Source organism: Narcine bancroftii, chromosome 1, assembly GCF_036971445.1.
Source record: "Narcine bancroftii isolate sNarBan1 chromosome 1, sNarBan1.hap1, whole genome shotgun sequence".
NCBI lineage: Eukaryota > Metazoa > Chordata > Chondrichthyes > Torpediniformes > Narcinidae > Narcine > Narcine bancroftii.
In genome coordinates, this window is record NC_091469.1 from 259,697,233 (window position 1) to 259,713,966 (window position 16,734).

The 16,734-nt window shown below is 39.3% G+C and overlaps 1 protein-coding gene across 2 annotated transcripts in view; it reads right to left on the reverse strand.

Moving 5' to 3' along the window:
* LOC138742305 (plakophilin-3-like) overlaps positions 1 to 16,734 on the reverse strand; it is a 69,758-nt gene that overhangs the window by 14,539 nt on the left and 38,485 nt on the right. For both annotated transcript variants that reach the window (XM_069896564.1, XM_069896560.1), the window contains exons 6-9: positions 7,163 to 7,340; positions 5,866 to 5,983; positions 1,725 to 1,892; positions 709 to 888 (exon numbers count right to left, since the gene is read on the reverse strand). In XM_069896564.1, coding sequence (XP_069752665.1) covers positions 709 to 888; positions 1,725 to 1,892; positions 5,866 to 5,983; positions 7,163 to 7,340 — 644 coding nt within the window. The remainder of the gene's footprint in view (positions 1 to 708; positions 889 to 1,724; positions 1,893 to 5,865; positions 5,984 to 7,162; positions 7,341 to 16,734) is intronic.

Here is a 16,734-nt window from a genome sequence, read left to right on the forward strand (position 1 = left end):
CCATGCTAATGCTCTGCCCATAGTTAGACCACTCCTCCAGCAGCAGTATCTTCATTTCACTGGCGACCAGCACCAGGTCATGGCATAATTAGCTCTCACCTAACAGTACAGGGTAGAAGAGTGAAAGAAGGAAGTGAAGTCATGCTCACAACATGAGATGTGTCAACTCAATAGAAAAGTATTACATTCTTAATAGTTTTAGATTTATTGTCAGAGTACATACATGACATCATATACAACCCTGAGGTTCCTTTTTCCTGCGGGCACAGCAGAATTACCAATAATTGGTAGTGCAAAAAAAAACTACACAGCACAAACATGTAAACAAACTGACTGTGCAATACAGAGAGAACAAAAATAAAAATAATTAAAGTGCACAAGAGTCCTTAAATGAGTCTCTCTGAGTTTGATGCTGAGGACTCTGATGGTGGAGGGGTAGCAGCTGTTCCTGAACCTGGTGGTGTGAGTCTTGTGACACCTATCCACTTTGCTGATGGCAGCAGTTAGGACAGAATGTATGCTGGGTGATGAGGGTCCTTGATGATTGCTGCTGCTCTCCGACAGCAGCATTCCCTGCAAATGTATTCAATAGTGGGGAGTTTGTACAAAATATATAAAGAGGATGCTCCCCCTATATGTGTAAATGCATGCACACTATATCACAGCACAGGTTGTTAAATGGAATAAGCTGGAAGGATGGTTCCTTACCCGGAAGTCTCCTGCTGTAACATTCTGCAGAGCTCCCAAGGCAGCTTCAGTTGTCTGTAGGTTAATATTACTACTCTCCAGGAGTTGGATGTACTTTTTAACAATGGTGGGGTTCCACAGCCACTCAATTCCTTTTGGACTTTTTGAAACTTCAGAAAATATTGTCATATCTGTATTGAGCTAAGAAAATAAAATTAAACATAATCAAATGGGAAGTGGGCCAAGGAATGGCAGAAATTTCATTCAGACACTTTGGCAAGTCAAACCCAGGCAAGACTTGCAAAGTAAATGGAGGTGGTTTTTGAGCAGAGACTTTGCAGTACAGGTGCATAGCTCCCTGAAGGTGGCAACAATGGTAGACAGAGTAGTGATGGTGGCATGTAGCACAGGAGTTGGGATGCCACGTTACAGCTGATTAAGACTGTGGTGAGGCCACATTGGAATGTTGTGGGGAGTTCTACTCATCCAGCACAGGAAGGAGGTCATTAAATTGGAAAGGGTGCAGAAAAGATTCACAAGGATATGTCTATAACTGGAAGACTCACGTTAGAGGAAGATGCTGAAAAGGCTGGAACTTTTTTTCCCCTGATAGGTTTATAAGATCATGAAAGCATAGAGAAAGTGAACGGTCTTTTTCCCAGGATAGGGGAGTTCAAAATTTGGGGGATACGTTTGAAATGAAGAGAGGAAATATTAAAAAGGTGCGCAAGCTGTAAAGGAGAGTACAATTGTGTGTTTAAAAGACATTTAGACAGGTACTTTGTTTGAAAAGGGCCAAATTGGACCAGCTAAGATGGACAACAAAGGACTCCTTTCCATGCTGCATAGCCCTATGGCTTGGGTCTATGCATATCCATGTTTTATTTCTAATTTAATGTAATAGTTGGCCAAAAAATTGAAAAATTTTCTTTTCTATTAATTACCATCAACATACTATCCATTTCTTCCACTTGACATGAAGTGAAAACACACCCACCCCTTTCCCCATGTGACATAATAGGCAAAAGATCTCTTACCTCTTTAACTTTCCGACCCTGAGGAGTGAAACATCCCACAACATCTTCCCTTTTTGCACTTTTGTCATTCCTGCCAGGGCCCTCCAACCGGTTCTGGTAATAGGATGGTATTTCTTCATAAAGACGATAGGACAAATTGCGCAAAACACAAGTGGAATTCTCCAAACTCTTTAAAAAAAAAGGAAAAAGAGCAAAATTTGCTGGGGTACAGCATCTGAATCAGACAATGACAAACATAACCTCCCCCCTCCCCCCCCAAGAATGGGTGGAAACTGCTTATCTAGATTGGTAACGTCTGTTTTTTCTCAACACCTCAGCTAGTTATCTCTGTTTACAAATGAACAACATTATCAATTACCTATCAAAAAGCAATCACTGCTTTCTAGAGTGAAGTGAAAGAGTTTGGATACGCGACTTGCGTAAGAGAGCCCCAGCCCACCCCCCCCCTCCACCCCCACACACATTCACAGTAAAGTAAACCTCTGCACAGTATCACAATTTTCACTGGAATGTTATTCACTGTTCAGCCAAGCAAATTTTGCTTGGGAGATGATAATAACCAAAATCTTCAAATTTGTGTTTTCAACCTGGATTCAAACAATTAACCGGTAAACTAGAAGGAAATTGAGTGCACGTCTCTATAAGATCATCTAAGAGCCCATGTACTGTACTCACAGAACTGCAATGGACAGACGGAATAATAAGCAGTTTTAAATTTTCATGTGAGGGAGGTTTGGTTTTATTCAAATATTTGTAAATTATCACGTTTTAGAAGCAATTACACATTACAATGAAACAAAAAAAGGAACAAATAATATGGAATTTCCTGCCCAGTTTATATTCAATCATCATTTTTTTCTGATTATTGAGTGGTGTTTGACCAACTCCTGCGATGGTCTGATCTCAGAGGCTAAGCAGGCTCAGGCCTGGTCAGATCTTGGAGGGGAGACCATCTAGGAACACCAGCTGCTGTAGGTTTCTGTGAGGTGCACTGGACAAAATGGTGACTCTCTGTCTGTCTGTCTTATGGTAGGCAAAAGTTAAAGAATTTCATGTGTGTTACATGTCAATAATGGAACCCTTTCCTTTAGTTATTGGGAATCAGGAGTGATATCTCCATAGACTAGAATTGTCTATGGTTATGGGACAGTAGCATTGTAAAGGTAGTTTTTTTTCAGGGCTATTCCTGAGACCCACAACTGATCTATCAATGTCCTTCCCGATCACAAGGTCAGAAGTTGGGATGCCCGAGAAATTCCATTTGCTAATCTTTAAATAAACAATCCATGCAATCATGCCAAACGAAATGGCATTTGAGCAGATTAATGATTACAAAATAAAAGATGCATCATGAGCACAACAGCAAGAATCTCAGCCCCTCCCCAAGATGGCAACTGCATTCATTCATTAAATCCATTGCCAATATCTTTGGAGTCAGTAATGGGCCAATAACTGAATCAGCCACTCAAGAACACAAAAGATGAAATATTTCCCAGTAAGTGACCTATCTCCCGATTCCTCAGGCCGTTCCTCCATCCACAAGGTTAGGCAAGTTCTGAAATATTGTCCATGTCCTTCTAGCAATACTCTAGAAGCTCACAAGACAACCACTAGCAGGCATCTCATCTACACACTAAATGCTCAGTCCTTTCACCATCAGATCATCGATTCCACTTTCAAATTGGACTGCAGCGAATGGCCATAGCATTTCTCCAAACGGTTTCAGAAATCCTCAAGTCCTCTCGTATGAGATCCCAGAAAGGGCTGCTGTCATTCAAGAAACTTGCTCACCACCAGCTTCTAATGGGCTCATTGAGTTGGGAAATAAAGGATTATGGAAGATTCAAGACGAAGGGAGAAAAATGATAGGCCAATTAGTTTTAACATTTTGTCAGAAAACTATTGGAGATCAAGGATTCAGCTCTTAACAGCTCAAAAATTCTCAACTGAGTAGGGAGCCATTGGAAATTGTAAACTGAAGCTCATGGCTGATCAGCACAATTTACTTTTTTGACATGAGCAGGGAAATGGATGCTACTGACATGAACTCCAGAAGTATTTGATCCCTCACAAGAAATCACTAAAGGTGAACTCTCAATGGAACTAACCGTTGCTTTCGGTAGAATTTATATTCATGTACATTAAACATGTGCAACAGAATATTACTTGCTGTAGTTGAACATTACTCAATGAAAACTGCAATAATATGTATACATTAAAGATAGATAAACATGAAAGATGTGCAGCTATTAAATATTCACAATTTTCATAGTTCAAAAGAAAAGACATTACAATAGTGCAGACAGTCCTTTTGTGATATCAGAGTAGTCTATGATTAATGTAACAATGGGAGATTCAAGAGCCTTGTGGCCATTGGAAAGAAAATATTGTTGAACCTAGAGCTGCTGGTCTTTAGTACCCTCTACCCAAAGATAACACTATGAAGAGGTTGTGTCCAGATTGATTAGGGTCTTTTGTGATGTTGGCTGTCTTTTTTTTAAATTTTTTTTATTTTTCACACAATAAACCATATTGACCAAAATACATACAGACATTTTTCTCTTGAATATATAGTGTCATTTTCACCCCTCCCTTCCCTCCCTCCCTCCCTCTCCCCCATCCCATTTAGTCAAAGTTCAATCTATAAGATACATTAAATCCGTTAAACAATGTCGTCACAATAAAATAAACAAGAAATTTTTATTACTTTTATGAACTGAGTCAGTTCATTTCATTGTCTTCTCCTTCTGTCATTTTAGGTGCTGGAGGTTCATGGTAGGATTTCTCTATTGTATTTCATGTATGGTTCCCATATTTGTTCGAATATTGTGATGTTATTTCTTAAATTATATGTTATTTTTTCTAATGGAATACATTTATTTATTTCTATGTACCATTGTTGTATTCTCAAGTTGTCTTCTAATTTCCAGGTTGAAATAATACATTTTTTTGCTACAGCTAGGGCTATCATAATAAATCTTTGTTGTGCTCCATCCAAATCGAGTCCAAATTCTTTATTTCTTATATTACTTAGAAGGAAGATCTCTGGGTCTTTTGGTATATTGCTTGTTGGCTGCCTTCTTGAGACAGTATCTCATATCGATATCTTCAATGGATGGGAAGTCAGAGCCTGTGATAGACCTGGACCTTTCTGCAGTCTTCTGCATTACTGGGCCCTCAAATTACCAAACCAGGCTGTGATCAGCAATATCCTTTCCGCAGTGTACCTGTAAAAGTCTGGTAGTATTCAAAGACATGTCAAATCTCTTCAGACTACTTAGAAAGTACTGGCGTTGGTGTACCTACTTCAGGTGATCTCTATGTGCTGGGCCCAAAAGAGATTTTCTGAAACATGCACTCCCAGGAATGTGAAGGTACAACTCTCTACTTCTCTGTCCCACCCATGCAGACAGGAGTGTGGTCCCCTCAGCCTCCTCTTCCCAAAATCAACAATAAGCTCCTTGGTCTTGATGACATTGACAGCAAGATTGTTTTTCAGGCACCTCCCAACCAGGTTTTCTCTTCTATATTCTGATTTATATTTCCAGCTATTTGGCCAACAACAATGGCTTCGTCAGCAAATTTATAGATTGTGTTGGAGCCAAACTAATGGCAACGTACACCAGGCAAGGAAATTATTTGATGAACAGAAAACCCTGGAGTGGAGCCAAATGCAAACATGCTCATTGGCACAACACAGTTGGTGTTGTCCTGCCAGCATCTGTGATGGGGATATAATTAATCATTTGTCCATTTGTATTCAAGGATGCTGTCTGACCTTCTGAGTCCCTCCAACAATTCTTTGCCTACCCAAGATCCCAGCATCTCCAAATTGTGCATTCCTCTATTCATTTGTCGTCTCCAGCATCACCAGGTACTTTGGATAATTGTTCGGGGTATGGACAGAGGCATGTGATGGTGAACAGTGTAAAACAGCAGGGCCGTGGAGGAAAACATCAAAACAATCCACTTCATAACAAACACCAATTTCCAAAATTATTTTACATAGAGCACATTTTTGAATGTTGCTCTTCTGACACCAAAGAAATGAGCTGGGCTCATGAACACAATTTAGGGGTAGACTGGCCACCACTCACCAGTTAAAGTATTTGTTTGCAAATGTTGGTTAAAGATAACCTACCTTGTCTGTTGTATTCTTGTCATCAAGGCAGTGCTGGATGTAAAAGACTAGCGAGTCAACTAAACCTTTGCAATGCCGCATTTTCTGACGAGTTTCCATATTTCCTGAACTTAGATTCCTGAATAAATTATGAGATGATTAATAGTTTTATTCTTTACACTGAAACAATGAAGAAAAATATACCTCTGAAAGGGAATCATCAATTTTGAATTGCATGAATTATTCAGTTAATTGTTTCCCTCACCACAATCCGAAAGCCCTTGAAAGCAACTAAATGGCATGGATAGAATGGAATTTCTATATCCTGATAGCAATTACTAATACTACCATCACTGATACATGTTGTGGATAAATGATATTTTCAGATAACTCACATCAAACTCCTTAATTTTCCAGACCATTCATTTATCTACCCTTGCAATACAAGGCAGCTGCCTTCATTGAATATCATTAATAAATAATTGCCAGTTTTGTATTCAAGTTCACAAAACTAGGGTGAAATTGTTTCGCCGTGACTTGTCAAATACGGGTATACTCAAGATTAAATGCCCTTATCCTCCTTTGGCCACCTTTAACGCTTGATCAGAGTATGACTATTTTTTCTTCAATGTACAGTACAACTCCAATTATCCGAAATCGGATTATCCTCAGTTATCTCAAATATTTTGGACCCAGAAATGATGTCTTTTTGGCTCTGAAATTTTTTGTTAGATAATTGAGGCTTTCAGAAATTTAAAAAAAAAATCAGAAATCCTCATTTTGAAGTTGAAAATTTTGGATAAATGAGGATATCCGAAACAAAACAAAATCCTCGGTTATCCAAAACTTTTTCGGAGCCGAACGGACATCGAAAGTTGAAAAAAAATGTTGCAGTTTTGAAAAACCTCCGAGTAGAATTTTGAGCTTTTGGGATTGGATTTGTTCAGGTTGTTTTTTGGTGAGAATGAAACATTATTTCATGCTTTAAAAAGCCTTCCTTTGTGGTTTGTTGTTGTTTAAACACTGTTCCAGGTGATTTGCTGTTGTTTCTTAAAAAAAACTGACCAGTTATCTGAAAATATTGTTTATCCGAAATAGACCCGGTTCCGACCATTTCAGATAGTCAGAGCTGTATTGTAAATGAAGCTATGATAACTTCTCAAGTTACTTGGTTCCTTCTTGCTACGAAAGCCCGGGACTAAAAACAGCATCTTTCTTCAAATTTTGAATAATTCACTTTTAGTAATTTAGATACAAAATGAACTTATAATAAGTAACAATGAAGCTGTGATACATGTGCCTGATGTGAAATCATTACCGAATGTAGCCAGTTGTATTATAGAAGACGTTATCTTCTGAAGAAAACTGGTGGCGGTCATTACTATTCCTACTCCAGCCTGAGTAAGGAGAAATAATTTCTTCAGTGACTTCATCCATTGTCCCTTTTGCAAGGGTGTCCTTCAGATTCTCATTGGAAGACAGATTCCACAAAATTCCTACAGAGACAAAGTTCAGTGCAAGAGTAAATTTGTGCAGTGTGAAACTATCTTTCCCCTACTCCACACCAATCGAAATATTCCAGAAAATTGCCAGAGCCCTCGATGGTACTCTTGTATTCCACACAAGGTAGTGGTTTATAATGGAGGATCTTTCTGGCATGATATTAGAGTCATTTGGATTGCAGAGTTTTTTCCTCCCCCAAAATACACGGGGGATGACAATTATTTATTGGTAGTTTGAACATGAAACTCAACTTGTCAATTGTCCCAACAAGATATTTGTCTCCTGCAGCACTGATCCACCTGCAGTGGATCATAACAGACTGGTAAAAATGTAAACGCATCAGAAATAACAATAAGGGAAAAATATTTCTGAAAAGGGAATCACTAATATCAAATGGCATGAATTATTCAGTATCCTGTGTTTCGATGCAACTTTTAATTAGCAGATATTAAGTTTCCACCATGGAATTCATAATCCAAGTGTAAAATATACAAACCCACAACCTGCTGGAGGTACATTGAATAAAACATGAGGTGACTATTTAGTTTCACATTAAGCTCATCAACTTCACTTCTCACAACTTGCTTCCCTCCCAAATGGGCTCCAATCACTAATGCAGTTAAGTTAATTGACAATAATTTATTGAAAAAGTCTCTTGTAGTTATTTACATGGTGCAGGGCCATTTACAGTGTTGTTGCTCTAATATTACAGATACTGTTAAATGCACAAGAGGTGGATCCTACTTCAAAGAAATTCTACATTAAACCTGCAAGAAAACTTATTTGTTGGCTTATACTTTTCAAGTATACACCTCAGATACTTTGATCATGAGAAGCCTTAGATCAACTTTGCCTTTGGGAATACAGGACAACACAAACATCCATTTGCTTTGGAGGTACACAATATGGGAAAATTGCACATGCCTCAAGGAAGTTGCCCCACCTTGAGTGCCCCTCCCCCCCAAAACACTTGATATTCCAACAACAGAATGCATAATGTATTCAAATCTGACTGTCCTACTCAATGTGGTGAATGAAAGGTCGTTGTATTCAAATGAACTTGAGGTAGTTTTGTTACTTTAATATTGAAGAGTTAGACTGGAGGTGGACACAAATTTTAAAGCAAAGGAGCAAAATAACAAGGTGTACTGGTGAACATTTTTAAGCAATCCTTTCTCTTTCAAAGCACTGAATCACATGAAAAGAAATCTAAATTTTTAACTAGAAAGGACATTAATCTCCTGTGGATGGTGCCAAATGTGTATAAAAATAAGTCATCAGTCACATTTATACACACAATTCTCAAAGTAAATAGTATCCAGCATCTGAAAGGAAAGTACAATCTGTATCAATATTCCCACCTCTGTAATTTGTGGATTAGCTTGGATCAAGATTGACAGTTAAAGCTAAGCAATGGTAGTAACTCTTTTATTGCCAGTTTGCCCTCTTTAAGGTGATAGTGCAATGGTTAAGCTGCCTGACTATATGTAATATCAACCCTTTCCCTAAAGTTTCCATAAAGGGTCAAGGCCAGAGAGGATGACTGATCATTTCTAGCCACAGATCTTGTCTGACCTGCTGAATTCCTCCAGCAATTCTTTATCAACAATCCACTGACCAGAGTTTAAATTCCACCTTCGCAGAAATTAAATTCAATTAATTCTCTATAATTGGAGGGGAAAAAAACAGCTATTCTTGGCAGTGGGGAAAAAATACACCAGATTGATTTTTTTTAAAAAATCCATAGAGTTCACTTTTCCTTCATGTGTGGAAATCTGCCAGTCTTACCCTCACCCTTCCAAATCAGACCCATAAAATGTCTTCTCAAATGGCCTATAAAGGCACTTGGTTGTCATCATCAACTTGTCAAAGTTCAATTTGATAAGTTAATACATATGGGTCCTCACCAGATGCAAGAAAAGACACTGAAGGATCAAGAAAGTTAAATATCATAAATAATTACTGTTATACAAATGGAACTGGTACTTGTTCACAAGGACTGATACAAAGAAAAGGAGAAAATCTGAAATTCCCCAAACCCAACATGAAGCCTTTTTTTTGGAAAAAGAACAGAAAATGCTGGAAATACTCAAGATCACCAGGGTTAGTATAGTAATTAGCATAACACTCTATTACAGTGCCAGCGACCAGAGTTTGAATCAGCCCCTATCTGCATAGAGTATATACATTCTCCCCTCATCCCTATAGGTTTCCTCTGGGTGCACCAATTTCCTCCAAAGAGGTGCGGAGTTAGTGGGTTAATTGGTCACATAGCTTTATTTGAGTAGTGCAGGCTCAAGGGCCGGAAGGATCTATTACCATGTTGCATCTCAATGTTTATATCGAATCAGGCAGCACTGGAGAGGAAAGAATTATTAACATGTCAAGTCAATGGGTTTTCATCTACTTGAAACCTGTTCCTACTTCCACAGAAACTCTCTGATTACTTCCAGCATCTCGATATGTGTGGTTTATGGAATCATCTTCCTAATTTCAACTGCATACTAAATGTCCTCACACTGCCTCCTCCACCTGCCCCCCCCCCCCCCCACAAACACTGAGCAATTAAGGTCTACCTGTTCCTCAGGCATTAGCGGAGGCAAGCCCCACAGACCGAGGAAAGCCCTAAAGCAAAACCCTACCAATGCAGGAAATCCAAAATCAAAACATAAAAAGTTTGAATACTAAATGAGGTCAGGCATCATCAGTAGTAAGACGATATTTGGTTGGTATTGCAGGTCAATCACCTTCCACCAGAAATTGGAAAAATTAGAAATACGACAAGAGTAATGCAGAAGATAAATTGCGGGGGGTTAGAGAAAATGCTCAGTCATAGAGTGGAGATTGAATGACAAGTTCTGGCTGAAAAATAGTAGGAAAGGCTAGTGAATAACAAAATCTATGACTGAAGGTGTAAACTAATGAAACTTGAAATGCCAGAATAGGACAGAGAGGGGGAAAAAAGTAATGCTAGAGATGGGAGACAAGACTGGGAAGGATAATTACCCAAAATTGTTGATTTCAATGTTGAGACCTGAAGGCATTTCCAAAGGTGAGATGCTGATCTTCAAGCTTTGCTGAAACATTTTAGGAGGCAAGCAAGAGGAGTGGAATGGGGAATTTACCCGAGACCCAATGGAAACTCATATTCATCCTTGCAAATCGTCTAGTGGTGTTCCACAAAATGGCCATTGAATCTGAATTAGGTTTGGCAAAATTTAGAAAATCCCACCAGCACAACAGGGAAAATACTAATTTAGAAATACAGTCATGCGCTACATAAAGTCCATTTGGGCAACAACATCGGGCTGCAAATATGTCAGTGGTCCCATAAGGTTATCAGAAATGCTGATCAGTGATTGGGGACCTAGCAGATGCAACCAGACATAGCAAACGCAATAGTTTCTCGCACGCATATCTCATGTCTTTTGTGTACAAAACAATTGCGCTGCCAGGGGTATAATGGTACAGTACATATATAACTTGTAATACATGTCTTGATAGATATAATAAATACCTACGTTACTGGCTTATGGATGTACTGTACATTACATTGTTATTTTGATGTGAACTTTCCCTAATTACAAATAAAAAGTTTACCATATAAAACTGTATTCTTCAACTTCAACCAGCATCCAATCTCATGTAACAGCATCGAGTGTTGTAGCATTCGTTTAATTTGCTTTCAAAAATATTACAGGCCAATACAGGTACACTACAGTATCCTATACAGCTTTGCTAAGTAAATAATATGGTGTTCACATCACATCCAAATCACATAACATCCTATTTCATAGAACGTATCGTGGACATTAAGCGACATGTGACTTTAGCACAAAAAATGTTTCTTCTCAAAGGAGTGTAGGGCACCTGAATGAAGATAAGGGTGATGTGGTTTAAAAAAAAGGTCATATTTTGCATATCTCCCAATACCATGGGGTTAGGATGCAAGAGCAAACTGAAGTATCAAAGAACAAAAAGGACCTTCTAGAATGAAGAAAGGGAAAAGTGGGGAGAATAATGTGCTTGGTGGTGGGATCACAAAGAGAGTCCTCACTGAACCCAGGTCTTTAAAGATACATTAGCAATCTGAAAAAATTCTTCACAAATTTGGCTGCCCTGAAAAATTCACCACTTTTCTATGCAAGCCATAGCCTGATTCTAACCAGTCGGTCTGACACAGACCCAATCCTGGCTGAAGTTGAGCAAGACAGTTTCATGACAGGAATTTCTTTCCAATCTGTCTGACTGAAGCATTGTGCCTCACCGTTAAAAGGAGAGCTAGTCTTCAGGAAACTCTCATTTGTGCCCAAAACCAAGATTACTTCATTCTCAGTCAGAAGGTGCAGAATGCAGATAATGTGTGTGTACCTGCACACTGAAGGCAGCGTTCCAAGTCATCAATGAACCACTCACTGTAACAATGAGTGCAGGACCTTGAAAAAGATGGATAATTTTCCATATCTTGGGAGCCATTTTTGGCAAGGGTTAAGAGAAGTGATGAAATTCATTATTGGCTCTTGGGCATCATTACAACCTTGGGCCTCTGATGGAAAAATGTTCAGAGAATACGATTTCAAATTGAACACCAATGAGTGATCAACCAGGCAGCGCTGATCCTCATTCATGGTGTGCTTTGGAAACACAAACCACCAAGTACAAGCATATCAAATTACACGAGTCAATAAAAATTTTCCTTCCTGAACACTTTTGTGTATATTTTTTGGATTTTGGGCTGCTGATCACAATCACCTTAAAATATTCCCCTCATTTTTTTTCTAGATATAATCCATTTTTGTAGCGTCCTGTCATATTTTAAGTCTACTTCAAGAATACAAAACCATGAAATGCAACATGTCATTGAAAATTCATTTTCTGCATTCGCACTTGGACATCTTCCCTGCTGATCTTGGTCCAGTCAGTGATGGACATGGTGAAAAGTTATCCCTGGACATTGCAACCATGCAAAACCAGTATCAGGGCAACTAGAATCCGTCAATGCTGGCCGACTATTGTTGAATACTGACTCAAGAGGTATCAGATGCTGAGTACAAATGAAAATCAGCTTGAAGTTGCCCATCATAATCCCCAATTTTTTCATAGTAGCAAAAGGTTGCTGTCCAGTGTTATTGGAAAGGTACGTGTCACCAAGTGCACCAAATCCTTTGGAAATGCCCATTAATCCACAAAGCCCCATCCCAAGCCAGAATGAAGCTCTAATTACAATCAGCTCAGCTGATGGGCAACAGATTTCCACAGTGAGCATTCTATTCTGTCCCATTAGAACATCAGATTACCAGGAGACCAGAGAAAATGCTTCAAGAACATTTTAAATGTATCCTTGGGAAGATATTCATTTTAATGCAATTTACCCTTCCTATCAGTGTTAGTGGTAAATCTTTCCAATCTTCTAAGTCATCTTGTAATTTCTTCATTAATGGCTGATAATTTAATTTGTATAGATGGCCTAGGTTATTATCTAGTTGAATACCTAGGTATCGGATTATTTGTGTTTGCCATTTAAATGGTGATTTTTTTTTCTTAACCTTTGTGAAATCCACATTATACATGCAATTTGGACATGTGAGAAAGTGGAAAAGTTTTGGGAAGATCTAAATCAGGTATTAAATAAAATCACAAAAAGCAACATACCAAAAAATCCAGAGATCTTTCTTCTAAGTAATATAAGAAATAAAGAATTAGGCCTCAAACTGGATGAAGCGCAAAAAAAGATTTATTATGATAGCCTTAGCTGTAGCAAAAAAATGTATAATGTCAACTTGGAAATCAGTAGAAAACCTGAGAGTGCAGCAATGGTACATAGAAATGAATAAATGTATTCCATTGGAAAAAATAACATACAATTTTAAAAATATCACAGTATTCGAACAAATTTGGGAACCGTACATGGAACACAACAGAGAGGACCTACCGCAGACCTCCACTCCCTAAAATGATAGAATGATGAAATGAACTGACCCAGTGTGTAAAAGTAGATGACACATTTTTCTTGTGTATTTTCATTGTGTGATGACATTGTTTAATGGTTTTATTGTATTGTATATGTTGAACGTTTAATGGGTTTGGAGGAGGGTGGGAAGGAGGGAGGGAAGGGAGGGCGGTAAAAGGGGAGAAAATGACACTGTATATTTTAGAGGGAAATGTTTGTGTGTATTTTGGTTAATATGGTTCATAGTGTGAAAAATAAAAAAATATATAAAAAAGAACATTTTAAATGTTTGGGGTGGGAGGGGGTGGGGGCAGGAATGTAACATCCTCACCAACCTTTGAAAAGCCCAAGCCAGTCTCCAATTACAATGAAGAATGCCCACATGGAACCTCAGCAAAAAAAAAAATCCAAGCATTCACATTTCTAAAATAATCCAGGATACAAGCATTTTAAAATATAGCTTTTATATTGTTACAATTTCACACCGAGTAGCTGCCATGATGCAGACTACAATTTCAGTATTAACTCCCCTGGCTCCAAATGAATAACCTCTCTTCCATTAATTTCATACCCCACCCTTAGCATTAGGAGGCAGAAAGTACCTTCCTCTGTTGTGCAAACTGTCTGCTGATGCGCTCCAAGTAACTTGACCATGCAATTTACATAAAACTTTTTCTACATCCCCATCCCTGTAAGGATAAAAGCCTGTACATCTTTGAGCACAAGGGCATTTGGTGACTAAAAATAACCAAATATAACCACAAACTTTTAAAAAAAGAGCATTTTTTCATTTGTGACCCTTATAAATAGTGTTCCTTAGTAGAAGGGAAGTGAACAGTCTTATGAGACTGGTGAGGGATGTACATTTTATTCCTTATCACATCCTTATCACATCCCATGCTAGCGATGCGATGCTAGTGCAGGACACAAGATCTCCAACAGATTCCAAAATAAACGAAAATAAGATTTCCCACCAGTTAAGTCTCCCAGCACAAGGAAGGAAAGATGGGTTGTCAGTGGTCCAAATTGAATGGAAAATTGACTACACATTGGCTTTGGCTTGGCTTGGCTTGGCGGACGAAGATTTATGGAGGGGTAATGTCCACGTCTGCTGCAGGCTTGTTGGTGACTGACAAGTCCGATGCGGGACAGGCAGGCACGGTTGCAGCGGTTGCAAGGGAAAATTGGTTGGTTGGGGTTGGGTTTTTCCTCCTTTGTCTTTTGTCAGTGAGGTGGGCTCTGTGGTCTTCTTCAAAGGGGGTTGCAGCCCGCCGAACTGTGAGGCGCCAAGATGCACGGTTGGAGGAGAGATCAGCCCACTGGCGGTGGACAATGTGGCAGGCACCAAAAGATTTCTTTAAGCAGTCCTTGTACCTCTTCTTTGGTGCACCTGTCTCGGTGGCCAGTGGAGAGCTCGCCATATAACACGACCTTGGGAAGGCGATGGTCCTCCATTCTGGAGACATGACCCACCCAGCGCAGTTGGGTCTTCAGCAGTGTGGATTCGATGCTTGTGGACTCCGCCAGCTCGAGTACTTCGATGTTGGTGATGAAGTCGCTCCAATGAATGTTGAGGATGGAGCGGAGACAGTGCTGATGGAAGTGTTCTAGGAGCTATAGGTGATGCCGGTAGAGGACCCATGATTCAGAGCCGAACAGGAGCGTGGGTATGACATCGGCTCTATACACGCTGATCTTTGTGTGTTTCTTCAGGTGGTTGTTTTTCCAGACTCTTTTGTGTAGTCTTCCAAAGGCGCTAATTGCCTTGGCAAGTCTGTTGTCTATCTTGTTGTCGATCCTTGCATCAGATGAAATGATGCAGCCGAGGTAGGTAAACTGGTTGACCTACACATTATGATATCAGTAAATTGCACCTATAATGATTGAATACTTGTTTACTTAAAAGCTGAACTGAAATGCCAACTACGACATTACTGAACCTCCAGCTTGCCATTAAAAAATGATCCCAAGTTATCCTGGTGCTATCTTTTCAGTTTTAGCATTGGAGAATTGTCAGAGTCCTTTCAGTTGACAATACAAACCCTGCCCACAGCTTGCTCAATCTTTGAAATGCATGTTATAATCCTTTGCAAAGTAATTCTGATCATCAGTCTGGCCCTTTACACTTAAAAAATAAGGTGCAATTGGATTTGCCAGAAAGCAAGAGTACTGCAATTTTTATACTAGCTTAGAGCAAACTTTTAGATCAAAATGTATTAACTGCACATAGTTTTTCATTTCTTCCTCTTAGCCAAAGGATAGCAACCTCTTTTTAAAGTGTCACATTTGGAATATAAATAAATCATAAGATGACCAAGAATATTGAAACACTTGGATGACAAACCTGTTCCAGAAGCCAAACCTACCAGATTGTGTTCACACCCTACTTAGCACTGCCATTTTTCTACTGACACCACTGTTAAATTTACATTTTTTTAAAATTTAGACATACAGTACAGTAAACAAGCGATTTTGTCCCAAGAGTCCATGCAGCCCAATTTACCTACACCCCGGTACATTTTGAACAGAGAGGGTAAACCGGAGCCCCTCCCAGGGAAACCCACACAGACACTGGGAGAGCACACAAACTCCTCTCAGGCAGCATGGGATTTGAACCTTCATCCCAATCACTGGTGCGGTTTTGGTCCTGCACTAATCGTAACACCAACTGTGCCATCACCAATCAACCCAGGATATTTGCAGGACATGTGGAGAATAGTGTCATTGGAGAAATGTAATGTATTGCTGGGGGGAAAAAAAACTGCTAACAGTAACATGATACTGAGCATTACAATTACCATTGCTACAATTAGTAGTCAAGGTGATTCAGGTCACATTAAGAGGAGAATGAAGTAGAGCCAGTACTCGCTCATTAGAATCAACAGAATCAGGATTTATTCTCATGAACAACTCATGAAATTTAGTGATTTGTAGCAGTGTCATAGAGCAAACATTCATATTATGACCATCTTTCAAAATTACTATAAAAAATAGTGCACGAAAAGTAAGGCAGTGTCTTTGGTTCATAGATTATTCAGGAATCTGATGGGGATAAAGCTGTCCTTGTGTCATTGAGTGCTTGCTTTTAGGTTCCTGTACCTCCCCTCCCCCCCCCCCCCCCCCCACGATGGTAGCAGAGTGAAGAGGGTTGGCTTGTGGAGGACTTTGAGGATAGAGGCTTTTTTTAAAAAACACCCATGTAGATGTCCTCGATGGAGTCAAGTCTGGAGCCTGTGATGCCACAGGCCAAGTTAACAACACTCTGGTTCTGAGAGTTGGCGCCTCCATACCAGGCAGTGATGCAACTAGCCAGAATACTCACCTGTAGAAGTTTACAAGAATCTTCAATGACATACCAAATCTCCTCAAACACTTCACAATGTATAGCTGCTGGTGAGCCTTCTTTGCGATTGCGTCGACAAGGAGGCTCCAGAACA